Genomic DNA, 12,359 nt, shown 5'->3' on the forward strand with positions numbered 1-12,359 from the left:
TTCTACCCAATCCTGACCTGGCAGATCGAGCCTGCTCCGCATCGTCAAAGACCCTCAACGGACTGGTCGGCAGTGCGAGCCCTCCAGCGATGGTTGTGTATCTCTCGTACAAAAAACGTGCCCTCTCTGCCAGCCACCAAACCTTGTTCGCGGTGAGGCCAAGCACGCCCGCCAGCACCATCACCGTGCATCGCAACTTGGGCCAGTCAAAGTCGACCGCGCTTGCAGCGCTCACCTTGCCCGTCACCCGCAGAGTCTGGACGAGAGCAACTCTTACAGGCCAGCTCTCGGACGTTGCTCCAGACACATGCTGTAGACGGGAATTCTCATGAACACACCTTTGCACCGTTGTGATGTGCTCGCAGCGCAAAGCGCAGTCTACCGCCCTTGTCCGCCACTTTTGCCCCTCGAGAACCCACTTTCTGCACGCTACCCGCCAGGCGCTTGCAGTACCGCAACGGCGCAGCCACAACATGCTCAAACGCTGTTACAGAACTTGACAAAACTCTCCGTGCCAGTCAGCTGGACACGACGAAGAGCAGCGATTCTCGTTTATAAACTCTAACGATCTTATGAGTAAATTTTAAAGCAACAGCCTTTTTCGTTTGGACATGCATTCGAATCCTTCGTGCGGCTCTGCTCTCCTCGCCACCATCCTGACATCTGCAGCAAGTAGAATGATTGCGATTTGTCGTTTAGCCGCAGGCTTGCAGACAACGTTGCAAGGCTTCAAGTGTTGAGCAACCTAGCTTCGAGCCGGATCACCCGGCTTCGAGACGAGCTCTAGCCTTTCGGACAGCATTTAGGCTACTGCACCTCGCTTCAGACTAGGAGCAGCAAGCTATCCACTGCACTGTCTCTCTTGACCACAGCTCTAGGATACGTGATCGTTGGCTGCTTGCTGTTCAGCTCACTTCCTTGAATCTGCAGGTGACGGCGGGCAAAGCACAACTTGGCGAACTAACATTTGTATTCCAAATCTCCAAAGCTGATGCTGTTGTCTTGCCTCACTGACAGCGCCTGCTCGTGGAGCTCTGCTACCATGAGAGAGAGGGTCTTGACAACGGTCTTCTCGCCGATCCACAGAGAAAGCACATCAGGCAATTACCTCCACGCGACAAATGTGGAGTAATGGGATGCAACTAACGAGCACGAGCGATAGCCATCGAAAATGGAAGGAGGGCCCGAAGCAGTTGTGTATTCGCATTTGTCGTTGCCCGTCGGTCTAGTATACTTATGATACATGATGCAGCTCTGCAAAAGATTTTTCTGCAAGCAAGCGAGATAAGAAAGCGATAGGCGTAGATGCTGCATAAATCACCTACGTCTTCAACTCCACCTGCTGCAGACTACGATACGCGAAGGTGGCCACCCATAGGTCTGCCGACTTCCGCTCTTCACATGATGAAGACATAGAGCTGAACTGCCGAGAGCGCTTATCACTCTGCATAGAGCAGCTGTTGTTGAGCAAAACATGTGCAATGCTGCGTCTTGGCAGAGAGATTCCGTCGCATGTGAAAACTTCAGCCATGCCTGCTCTATGGTCTGTCATGCGTGTCAGATTGCCGTGTTCCTTTCTCATGACGAGCCATTACTGAATTCCGACGACATCATACAGACTGTGGAACACTATCAACGCCTTGATAGTCTTCATCACCCGAACATCAAAATGCGGTCCCTTCTACACAACGGCTAACGGCTGTGGTTTTAAACCTCACTCGTCGGGCGCCACGCATGGCTTGTCTCATTCAGTCGTGCCAGCGTTGCCGATCGCCACAGCCGCTACGGCACAACGGTCGTCCTTCCATGCTAATTGTGCGGCTGGGAAACTGTACCATGCAGGCATGCAGAACCTGTCGTGTGCTGTCATGCTCTATGCAGCGCACCAAAGAATGGTACGAACGATGTCGATCTCAATGCTCGTGTGCTCGACTGCCTCAGTTGGATTGCCGAACTTGTTACTTGACGTTCAAACATTTGCCGCTTTGGTCAAAGCCAGCCTCTGACTATATGGACTGAGACTTCGTTCCCGCGCTGGCGACCTATTCTGTCTGCCGAGCGCTTTGCCGTTGGTATCGATTCCTGCTCGAATCATCCGATCGCGGGCAGCACGGTATGGCGAGCGAGAACGCGATCTTCGTCTGTGTTCATCACTACCACGCCTGTTCCGAGGCACTGCACTTCGACTGCGAGTTCGTTTTCCTCTGTGGCCGGTTTCAGATGCGCGCTCTCGTATTGAGCCGTTTCGAGGTCTTCTCGGGCTTGAACTTCGCCTACGTTCTGATTGGCGTTCTCTACCAGCGCGAGGGCTGGGCGACCTGCTCGTCGACAGGTCTCTTCGCCGTGAGCTCGGTGCGCGAGCAGGGGAACGAGACCTTGAGCGTGATCTGTTCGTGGAATACGAGGAGACCGAATCCGATGAGTAAGAAGACACCGATCTCTTGCGTCTGCTTCTCGATTCATCTGCTTTACGCTCAGTGGATCTACTTCGCGCGGTCGATTCGAGAGTCTTTTCTTTCAACTTCGATTCTGGTTTCGCAGACGGCTTCGTATCGACAGGAGGCAAAGAAGCCGAAAGCTTGGGCGCGAGTTTCGGGTTGGAGAGCTGCTGGCTTCTCGACGGTCTTGAAATATATGGTCGTTCTTGCTGTGTCGCCGTGCACTCATACGTGTAATGACCTGTTGTTGCGATCAACGAAATTACACCACATTCCAGGATGTGTGTCCTACCTTTCTTCAAGCATTTCTGGCACAACGTTGTCGGCGTCGCTTTGGAAGGACCTCCGGCACGATAGCGGTTCATGATGGCAGTTCAGCGGCTGAATTTCGCGTCCTGGTCGTATGCTCGATGAAGACAAAGTATCGTAGTCGTGTTGTAGCGATTTGTGCCTGCCAGCTCTTCGCCCGGTCACGTGCACCTGCAGTGACGCAAAGCTTGTCTTCGGGCGCGCTAGCCCTTTCCATTTTGAACATCGAAACTACAGCGCACCATCATCCTTCACCACCAACACTGCCGGCAGCGCACACGGCGCACCCACGCACGATACATCGCCGCCGCCGACGGTACGAAACGTCCACTGAAGCGGCTCGTTCGACGCGAGCGATACCCATCACCCCACAACCCTCCGCGCAGACGTCAGCAAACGAAAAAGAATCCATGTGCGCGCTGCACAATGTCCAGACTCCTGGCCGTGGACTTGACTATTTTCCTTGAGCCGCCAGTTTCCTGAGAGTCGTCTTTCGGTAGATCTGCTATACACGAAAACTACAACAGACCCACCGTTTGGCAAGCCCCGCGCTCGCCGACGCTCAGGAAACAGCGGCTCTCGGACTCTTGTCCTTTGTTCGGGCGCCTGCTTGTTTCTGGTTATCGCTACATCTAGCACAATGGCTTCTACTATGGCATCGGGCTCAGCGGACGTCAAGAAGGAAAAGCTGTCCTTTGCAAAGGTCTGAGATCACTTTTGCGTCACATCGAGCACAGAATGAAAGCTGACAAGATGGAAACAGATTGCCGCTGCTGGCATCAAGCCGCCAACTGCACCCAAGCATACAAAAACCAATTCTTCCACGGATTCACCACACGAAGTATCCCCTGCGCCACCAGATGGTGCGACTGCCGCTCCCTCCAATGGAATTGCATTACCTCAGAGTATGCTCAAGCCGAAGAAGCTGATCCAGCTTGCTTCGCGTGATTACAGAGACTTTTCCGTGACTTCTGCTCCTGGGCCGCAAGTTCGAATTCAGATAGCGGACAGGGAGAGACCTCAGTCTGCCGAAGTGTCGTCTGCACATGCCGATGACGAGTCCTCCAGTGATTCAAATAAGCCTCCAAGCATGGATGGTAAAAGCGTCGCTTCGGGCACCACCTTCAATGCCTTGGATGAGAAAGAGTCCCTTCGCCCCGACGACAGCGCCAGTGTCAAGGCCGTCGAGGACGAAGATTTGTACTCGGCGTCTGGCTCTGGTATGCCATCACGAATTGGCTCAGATGATGGCGTTCGAGCCTTCCGCGATCAGCTGCGCGAGATTTCTGCCATGGAACCAACGAGACGCGAGGGACCGGTACCTACCTATGGAGCTGTAGCAAAAGGTGTCCTATACGTTCCACCTCAGGGACCTGGCATTGGCTCTGTCCCTGGCATCACGCGCAACGGCGTTGTGACAAATCCGACTCTGGAGTGTCCTCCAGACCAGAAATTGCTTGAGGCGCTCGAAAACCCCCGAGACCGCGTTTGGGTGTTGAAATTGGAACAAGACGTGATTGATTTTGTCAAAGACGCGAAGGAGTCTTCTCTCACACTCCCGCAATGCCACTCCTTCTATCGACTGCTTGCGCACAAAATGGCAGATTATTACATGCTGGGCCATCTCATCGACGACAATTCTGCAGCTGTTCGACTCTACAAGACTCCCAATTGCAGGATTCCGCCTCCTTTGACTGGAATTACTGCACCTTCAACAGCGGCTAGCACACCACCCCCAACCGCACCTGCAATGAAAATCTTACGGCGCAGCGACAGAGATGCCCCAGCCATCGCCAACGGCTCAGGCATCCCCTCTAAGAATGGGTCTGAGAATGGCGAGAGTGGCGACGAGAAGAAGAAGGGACCTCAAACGCGGGAGGAGAGGGAGGCCAGATACGAAGCCGCTCGGCTACGGATCATGGGCTCGGCGAAGCCCACGGAATCACCTGAAACGCCCAAAGACAAGCAAGATTCCAGATCCAGCTCAGCAGCTGGCAAGAAGAGCAAGAAGAAGGCTCGCGCAGACGATGATGATGGCTTCGAAGCACGCTCTGCATACAGCAACTATTTCACTGCATCTTTTGGGTCGGATGGAATTTCTACACCTGCTTACGGTTTCACCGGAGCCACCGAACAGTCGACAAGCCAGTTTCAAGCAATCTACGGTCAACAGTCACAGGCTGGTCCATATGCTCAAATGCCTGTGTCGACCGCTGGCGCTCAGCAGTGGGGTCAACAGTCCTACCAGAACCTTGACCCAACACAAGTATGGGCGCAGGGTCAGGCAGGCGGGTATGATCTTGCTTCCGACTTTCAACGGATGTCCTTTCAAAATCAGGTACCATCACAACAGAGTCATAACATGACATATGGACAGGGTTTGGGGTCAACTTATGGTCAGCAGTACTATTCGCCTCAGCAAAGCTGGCAACAACAGCAGTACAATGTACCTACGCAAGGTACCCAACCCGGTTATCCCTACGGCGCGAGCTTCAGTACACCCGTCAGCTCGGCAGCGGAGCCTTATCAGTATGGCCAGCTCCCCAGTCAAGCGTTCCCAGGTCGACCAGCCAACTCCAATGAGCATCCACTTCCTGGGAGTTACAAGGGCAAAAACTTCAATCCTCAAAGTCAGACCTTTGTGCCAGGGCAGACGAATGGTAGCCCCGTCACGCCTCACGGTGCGCCCAGTACCCCCGGAAGTTTCCGCCAGCAGCTCCAACCACAATCTCCCGGACAACTTGTTCGTCATACATCTGCTCAATCGCAGGCATCCTCGTTTGGTTCTCCAATCCAGCAGCAGCCACATTCAGCGCCTCACCTTGCGCCAAGTCAGCCCCTCACACACCCGCTACCACAGGGGCCTGTCTTTCCTAGACAGTCGTCGCCCAATGTTCCGCTCCCAGCCAAGCCAGGGTCTGGGCAATCGTTCCCGACGCAAATGACAGCGCAGGCACCTACGCATGTCGTGCAGTCGCAAAGTCTGCTCGCTAAGTGGGGCACGCCTTCGTCACTGCCGGCAAAGCCGCCGCCTTCAAGAGAGCCCTATGATGGTGCGAAGATCTCGCAGATACAGCGGCAACCGTTCAACGCGGCGGCGGCGGCTCGCCAGTCTGGTGGATTTCCGCCATACTCAATACCGCCGGGACATCTGGTCAGTGGTGCTGGCCCATACAAGGGTTAGTGTACCTGTCAATGCTGCAGCATCAGGTCCAGCAAATGGCAGTCATCTTCACGTGGCCAATGATAATGACTTGAGAATGAAAAGCTAGCTATGGAATGACGTAGACTAGCATTACGAAGAATCGATATTCACGACGGCGCTCATTCTCAGTTTCTTCGAATTTACTGACCTCATCGTCTGGATGAACAGGCGGCAGCTCGTCCTCTCCTCACGTCCTACGCTATCTTTCCGGCGAACGTGGCTCGACTGAACCTGTGGTCGTAGATGTACTGACAGAGTTTCTAGGTCACGATACTGCCACGCGACCACACACAATACAAGGAACGCTGACGAAGAAGTCTCTCGCTGGAGAGTGAAACAAAGGCGTGCAGTTGGAGGCCATAATTTCTTTGTCGCATCTGACCATGCGTCAATGGTCGAGTGCCAGATGCGGCATGGAGATGAGGCATTGTCGCCACCTCTTCCCCATCGAGGACGGACAGCAATACCGAGACTAAGGAACCACGTTCTACCATTCTCATCTATCATATCCTTTCTCCCGCATTGCAACAACCAATATCGGTTTGCTGGAGAAGCACTATCGCTGACAGTCCCACCATTGCTTAATCTGCCATTCGATAGCATCAATCTCGAGCCACAGCAATTCGTCTCCAATGTGCAAACAATACCACTACCTCTGGCACTGTGGCCATACTGGCAAGCCTCTCATCGAATACTGCCCCAACGCGCCTTCTCACCTATCATCGAATCGGGCTCCATGTCCCGCGATCAAAAATTATCCTATGGAGGGTCGAGCTCAGCCCTTTTGCTGCACAGAAGCGTGTTGCCAGAAACAAATGCACGATGTAAAGATCAAGAGTGATCAGACGAAGAGAAGTTTGGAGAAGGCGAAGCAGAAGAAGGCAGGCGACAGGGAGATTGAGGGATTGAAGGATCAATACGCGAACAGTCTGAGGAGTTTGGACAGCGAGGAGAGGAAGCATGCTGGATGTAAGCAGAGAAGGAATTAGATCGTTGGTGGAGTGGTATCTTGCAAATGTTGATATTCTTTCGTGTAATGGGACCTTTGGCTCCTTGACTATTCTTCTATTACATGCATTTTGTCCAATCGCGTCAGCTGTATTCCCAGTGGTTCGGCTGTTACACCTCAAGTTGTTGCCATGTGCTGGGGTCGGTCTTGGCATGATTTGACTTTCGACTTCATTGTGTCACAACTCCAATCTCCAACAATCATGCCAGGCTGAGCGACTTTCTAGACGCACAGATAGCCTGTTCGCATCACCAATCCCAAAAGATGGGTGCAAGATGTCATCCATCATGCAACCGACCTCATTGATGCATGACAATGAGCGTTTGTGACAGGTAGGAAACGATGGATCTAGTTGTCTGGTCTTAACCGCTTTCCCTCAAGATCTGCACTCCGCGGGCAAAGCAGTTGCTGCTGACTGGAACAGGCACCGCTGCAAATATGGCACCCACGAAGGATACGATCCTGATCACCGGCGGAACGGGTCAGGATTCATGTACGCGACAAGACAACAGCATATACTGACTGGCTAGCAGGTTTTGTGGCCTCATATTGCATCCTTCAAGCAATCCAAGCCGGATACACTGTGCACGCGACACTACGATCTCGAGACCGCATCGACCGGATACGCCAATCGCTACAGAATGGAGGTGCTTCATGGCCTCAGGTCAAGAATGTCAAGTTCTTCGAGGCGGACCTCATGAAGGACGAAGGTTGGGAAACTGCATGTCAGGGCTGCGGGTATGTGTTGCATATAGCCACGCCAGTGCCCAAAGCAGATCCTAAAGACGAGAACGATTTGATTATACCGGCTCGTGAAGGGACGCTTCGAGTGCTGCGTGCTGCGAAAAAGGTGGGAACTGTCAAAAGAGTGGTCCTCACAAGTTCAGCGATAGCTGTAATAGGAGGCCACGATGTCAAGCCTGCTGGACGGACGTGGAACGAAGAGGAATGGACAGATTTGAACAACCGCAAAATATCTGTTACCGCATACGCGAAAAGTAAAACGCTTGCGGAGCGGGCTGCTTGGGACTTCATTGAGAAAGAGGGCAATGGCATGCAGCTGGCAGCAGTCCACCCACAACTCGTTCTAGGACCAATTCTGAGTTCGGATGTCCCCAGCAGCGTCGAACTGCCTATGCTCTTGCTGAATGGCAAGTTTCCGGGCGTTCCGCACCTGCCTATTGGCGTCGCCGATGTTCGGGACGTTGCAGACTTACATATGCGAGCCATGACCTATCCAGATGCTACAGGGCAACGCTTCATAGCGACTTCGGATGACGAAGTCGTGTGGGTTCAGGACATGGTAGACATATTAAGGCACAATCTCCCAGAAGCGGAGACCAAAAAGCTACCGACCAGGGCTTTGCCAAATTTGCTACTCAAAGTTGTCGGACTATTTGATCCAACGACGAGATTGATTGTGCCCTATCTCGGTAATCCAATGCCTCTCTCCAACGCGAAGGCCAAGAATATGCTGGGCTGGCAGCCGAGGGCGGCGAAGGATGCCTTACTGGCATCCGCGGAGAGCCTAAGGAAACACGGCAAAATATAGACCAATGAGGCGAGATACGAGCAACCAAAAATATCTGGAAGTGAAGCTTGAGCATCAAAATTACACAGCGTGGCGCCATTGATCGTTCTGTTCTGCTCACAAGAGTTACAAAACTACTACATACTGTCAAGAAAGTCGTCATCCCGTTATCATTACTATACGCGCCAACGCAGGCCCTTCTGCCCTCCATTAGGCACAGGGCCCCATTCCCACCGCGGATTCGACTCGTCATTCTCAAACTTGAAGCCAGGAGCCAGAAGCCTGTGCGTCTTGCCATATTTCGTCTCGAATTCGACGAAGCGTTCCTCCTTTGCCAGCACGTCCGAGTTCTTTTCCCAAGCTTGAATCATGGTGTCGAGCAGGTCAGTCACCATGTGGTGCGGCCGCATATCGCCGAACTGATAAGTCTCCTGGATCTTGGCGACTGTCTCTTTGTCGTACAGCCCGAACTCAGGCACCAGCTGCTGTGTATCCATCGCCATCAGAGACACGTGGGCGTGATAGCTCCCACCTTTGGTCGCACGATCTCGAATGCTGAGAAGTGTGACCAATGTTCCGATGGCTCCTGTCAGCATGTCTGCGATGGGCAGTGAAGGAAGCACGCCTGTGCCTTCTGGAAGACCGTATGCAACGCCATTGATATACGAGCATCCCGATCCACAGTCTGCGATCTGCTGGTAGCCAGGCCGCTCAGCGTAATACCCATCTGGTCCGTAGCAGTTCAGGTCAACATACACGGCGCCCTTGTTCCTCTGTCGGGCCATCTCAACGACGTCCTCGAGGCCGAAACCCTTTCGTTCAAGAGACTTGAGACGGAAGCCCTGGACGATGACATCGGCATCTTTGATGAGTTCCCGGAGCTCTGCGCGGTCTTCGGAGCTGTTCAAGTCAATGTCTGCGACTCTCTTGCCGGCTTGAAGCGTGACACTCAAGAATCCTAGGTCAGGCAGATTGGGTGATTGAATCCTGATTACATCCGCACCTAGCGAGGCGAGGTATGTGCCCACTGCTGGACCGGCAATGACACGGGAAAACTCGACCACTTTGATACCAGCCAGTGGTCTCTTGTCTTGAATGTTCTGAGAAAGTGGAACCGCAGGAAGTGACTCGGATCCTTTCACTTGACGATAGTTGATTGCAGGATGCTTGGCGAGAGCTTTTCCGTACGAGGTCTCGTTCCACGCTTTTGGTGATAGGACAGTCTGGCCGCAAAAGCCTTTCTCCACGCAGATGTGCTCGATCTCACGCGCGGACATGGACATGGTCACGGCTTTGATCTTCTCGTAGGCTTGCTCGTTGGTTGTGATGCTGGAGTCGTCGGCATCGAGGCCGAATGCGGACAAGAAACACTTGGGATCGAGAGAAGAGAGGATCTGGAACCATTGTTGATGGCCATTCTCGTCTTTTGAGCCAGTGGGGTAGATGCTCCAGCTTCGGAATCGCATGGGAGTTTTGGTGATCACTCCCTTGTCGACATCGACTGAGGACGCATGTTGCACGACCTGATTCTTCTGAATAGCCTTCCAGTCTTGGCCGTCGACAGTCACAAGACCGACGGTTGCGGGATAGAGCGCTGCCAGCTCGGTATCGACGTGAACCTTTCCTGAATCAATGCCGCGGGTTGCGAGGATTTGTTTGGAGGCCAATCCTATCATTGCATGGCAGACTGCCGAGAAGACTTGAGCCTTGATAGGACCAGGAAGCAGAGGAAGGTCTCGCCCAGTGAAATTCACTTGGTTCAAGAAAGAAGCCGATGAATCGAATCCTGGTGTGATCTCGGCCATGTACTGCAGCAGGCGTCTGGCATCTTGTGGCACAGGCACGAAGTGCTTGTCGGTGTGGGTGCCTGGGCCATAGACATCTTCCACAGTTTCGTGTTTGGTCATTATTGTTGCTCAATCGAGTTCAGTACTCTTGTCGTTTGAGGAAGGATCCGATTATCTGAATACGATTGCACTCCGCGTCTACGGACAATATATCTTGTGCACCCTCGAACCTGGTAGGAGACGTCGATCGTTAAAGTCGCAAAAGATTATTCATCACTAGAGTTGGCATGCAAAGCCTTGTTTGAGGTCGAACTATATACACGGAGTCTACGAAAACCTCCAAGGATATGAAGTCTCACTGGTCCGAAGGCCTTCAACGGCCTTCTCTCGGTGCGACAAAGTGATGTCGAAGCTGGAGGCTGACGACGCGAACCATCTTCGTCATTTTTGTGCAATCCGAATATTTTCCGAGTTGAAGCAAATCATAACTTCGGACTTCGCGTCATTTCACTGCGATAGCAAAATTGTGCACAGATTGTCGTATTCATTCTCACAAGTGTTGGAGCGTCATGGACATTTCCCGGCATTCGTACTATGATGGAGTGACTAGGTTTCACGCCTCTGACGAAGCCGAATGATGCGGAAGTTAACGAGGGTATGGGACCCAGGCGGAGATACAACTAGGTGAACAAAAGCCATCGAAATTGATCAATAGCTCCATTGCACCTTATCCGACTACGTTCTGGAGGCGAAGCTGACATTACACATCATCATTTTCTCGTCCATTCCAACAGCCAGTACCGAAAATCAGTGAGCATGGCTGGAGACACGCAAAGGAAGACCATTCTCGTCGTTGGAACCGGCGTCATAGGAAGTTCCTGGACAACTCTCTTTCTGGCAAAGGGGCACAAAGTCGTTGTATCTGATCCTGCGCCTGGAGCCCGAGAGAAGCTAGATCAATTCATCCAATCTGAATGGCCACGAATGCAAAAGGTTGGAATTGTTGAGAATGCCGACCCCCATGCATACGAGTTTGTCGAAGATGTCTCTCAAGCAGAGGCAGTTGTCAAGGGTGAGATAGACTGGATCCAAGAGGTGAGTCTCCGCAACCATATGTGCAAGCAGAATCGAGAAAGCTGATGACGAGAGATCAGAATGCACCTGAGCGTGCCGACTTCAAGACAGACCTGATTGGCAAACTCGATGCTCTCCTGCCAAATAAGAACACAATCATTGCTTCGTCTTCTTCCGGAATCCCATCATCACAGTTCATCTCAAAATGCAAGAACGCATCTTCCCGCGTATTGATCGGGCATCCATTCAATCCACCACATCTCATCCCTCTGGTCGAAATTGTCCCTCACCAAGACACATCATCGGACTCGGTCGATAGAGCGATCGAGTTTTATAAGTCTCTCGGGAAAAGCCCTGTGCTCGTCAAGAAAGAAGTTCCAGGCTTTCTTGCAAATCGTCTCCAAGCCGCAGTACTTGCAGAAGCATATTCGCTGGTCTCGCGAGGCGTGGCGAGTGCAGAGGATGTCGATACTGCTATGTCGACTGGTCCGGGCTTGAGATGGGCGCTGGCAGGACCATACATGACGAACGTGCTCGGAGGTGGAGCTGGTGAAGATCCGTTTGGGCATTTTATTAAGCACTTGGGTCCTGCAATTGAGGGCTGGAAGAAAGATATGGACGAGAAGAAGTTCGAGTGGCAAGAACCTGATGTGGATGGGTTAATCGAGAAAGTTAAGCCTTTCGTGGATACGAAAGATAGAGAAGGTGTGAGGAGAGATATGGGCGATGGATTGATCGAATTGTTGGAGATGAAGAAGGGGAAGAACAACTTGGTATAGCTCTTCGAAGCAAACGAGAACTGTTGTTGACATCTGTTCTTGCTCTTCTGTTCGACATACTGCTTGATGGCACTCACGATGACTGTGGTAACGGATAAGCTGGTTTGCACTGGGCCACATTTCCTTCTGCAAAACCCTCGCTAAAGGTTCACGACGTTATGGTCACTGCCTGAGCTCGAGCAGCCGCATGGATGGGAGTGGTTCAAGCACTTTGGGTGTGAAGCTTG

General features: G+C 52.5%; 4 protein-coding genes across 4 annotated transcripts; 3 read left to right on the top strand and 1 right to left on the bottom strand.

Moving 5' to 3' along the window:
* Positions 1 to 3,387: 3,387 nt before the first annotated feature.
* Positions 3,388 to 5,931, top strand: CKM354_000764700 (uncharacterized protein; the record flags this gene model as incomplete). Its single annotated transcript, XM_044803002.1, has 2 exons — positions 3,388 to 3,450; positions 3,511 to 5,931. The coding sequence occupies 2 exons, from the start codon at positions 3,388 to 3,390 to the stop codon at positions 5,929 to 5,931; spliced, it is 2,484 nt and encodes an 827-aa protein (XP_044658937.1).
* Positions 5,932 to 6,767: 836 nt separating this feature from the next.
* Positions 6,768 to 8,513, top strand: CKM354_000764800 (uncharacterized protein; the record flags this gene model as incomplete). The annotated part of the gene is made up of 3 exons (XM_044803003.1): positions 6,768 to 6,921; positions 7,386 to 7,442; positions 7,495 to 8,513. 3 exons carry the CDS (start codon positions 6,768 to 6,770, stop codon positions 8,511 to 8,513), a joined length of 1,230 nt encoding a protein of 409 aa, XP_044658938.1.
* A 155-nt stretch (positions 8,514 to 8,668) lies between these two features.
* CKM354_000764900 (uncharacterized protein) lies at positions 8,669 to 10,399 on the bottom strand (the record flags this gene model as incomplete). The annotated part of the gene is made up of 1 exon (XM_044803004.1): positions 8,669 to 10,399. One exon carries the CDS (start codon positions 10,397 to 10,399, stop codon positions 8,669 to 8,671), a length of 1,731 nt encoding a protein of 576 aa, XP_044658939.1.
* A 696-nt stretch (positions 10,400 to 11,095) lies between these two features.
* On the top strand, positions 11,096 to 12,132 carry CKM354_000765000 (uncharacterized protein; the record flags this gene model as incomplete). The annotated part of the gene is made up of 2 exons (XM_044803005.1): positions 11,096 to 11,374; positions 11,434 to 12,132. The coding sequence occupies 2 exons, from the start codon at positions 11,096 to 11,098 to the stop codon at positions 12,130 to 12,132; spliced, it is 978 nt and encodes a 325-aa protein (XP_044658940.1).
* Positions 12,133 to 12,359: the final 227 nt, after the last annotated feature.

This window comes from Cercospora kikuchii (assembly GCF_019650295.1).
Source record: "Cercospora kikuchii DNA, contig_00004, whole genome shotgun sequence".
Classification (NCBI taxonomy): domain Eukaryota; kingdom Fungi; phylum Ascomycota; class Dothideomycetes; order Mycosphaerellales; family Mycosphaerellaceae; genus Cercospora; species Cercospora kikuchii.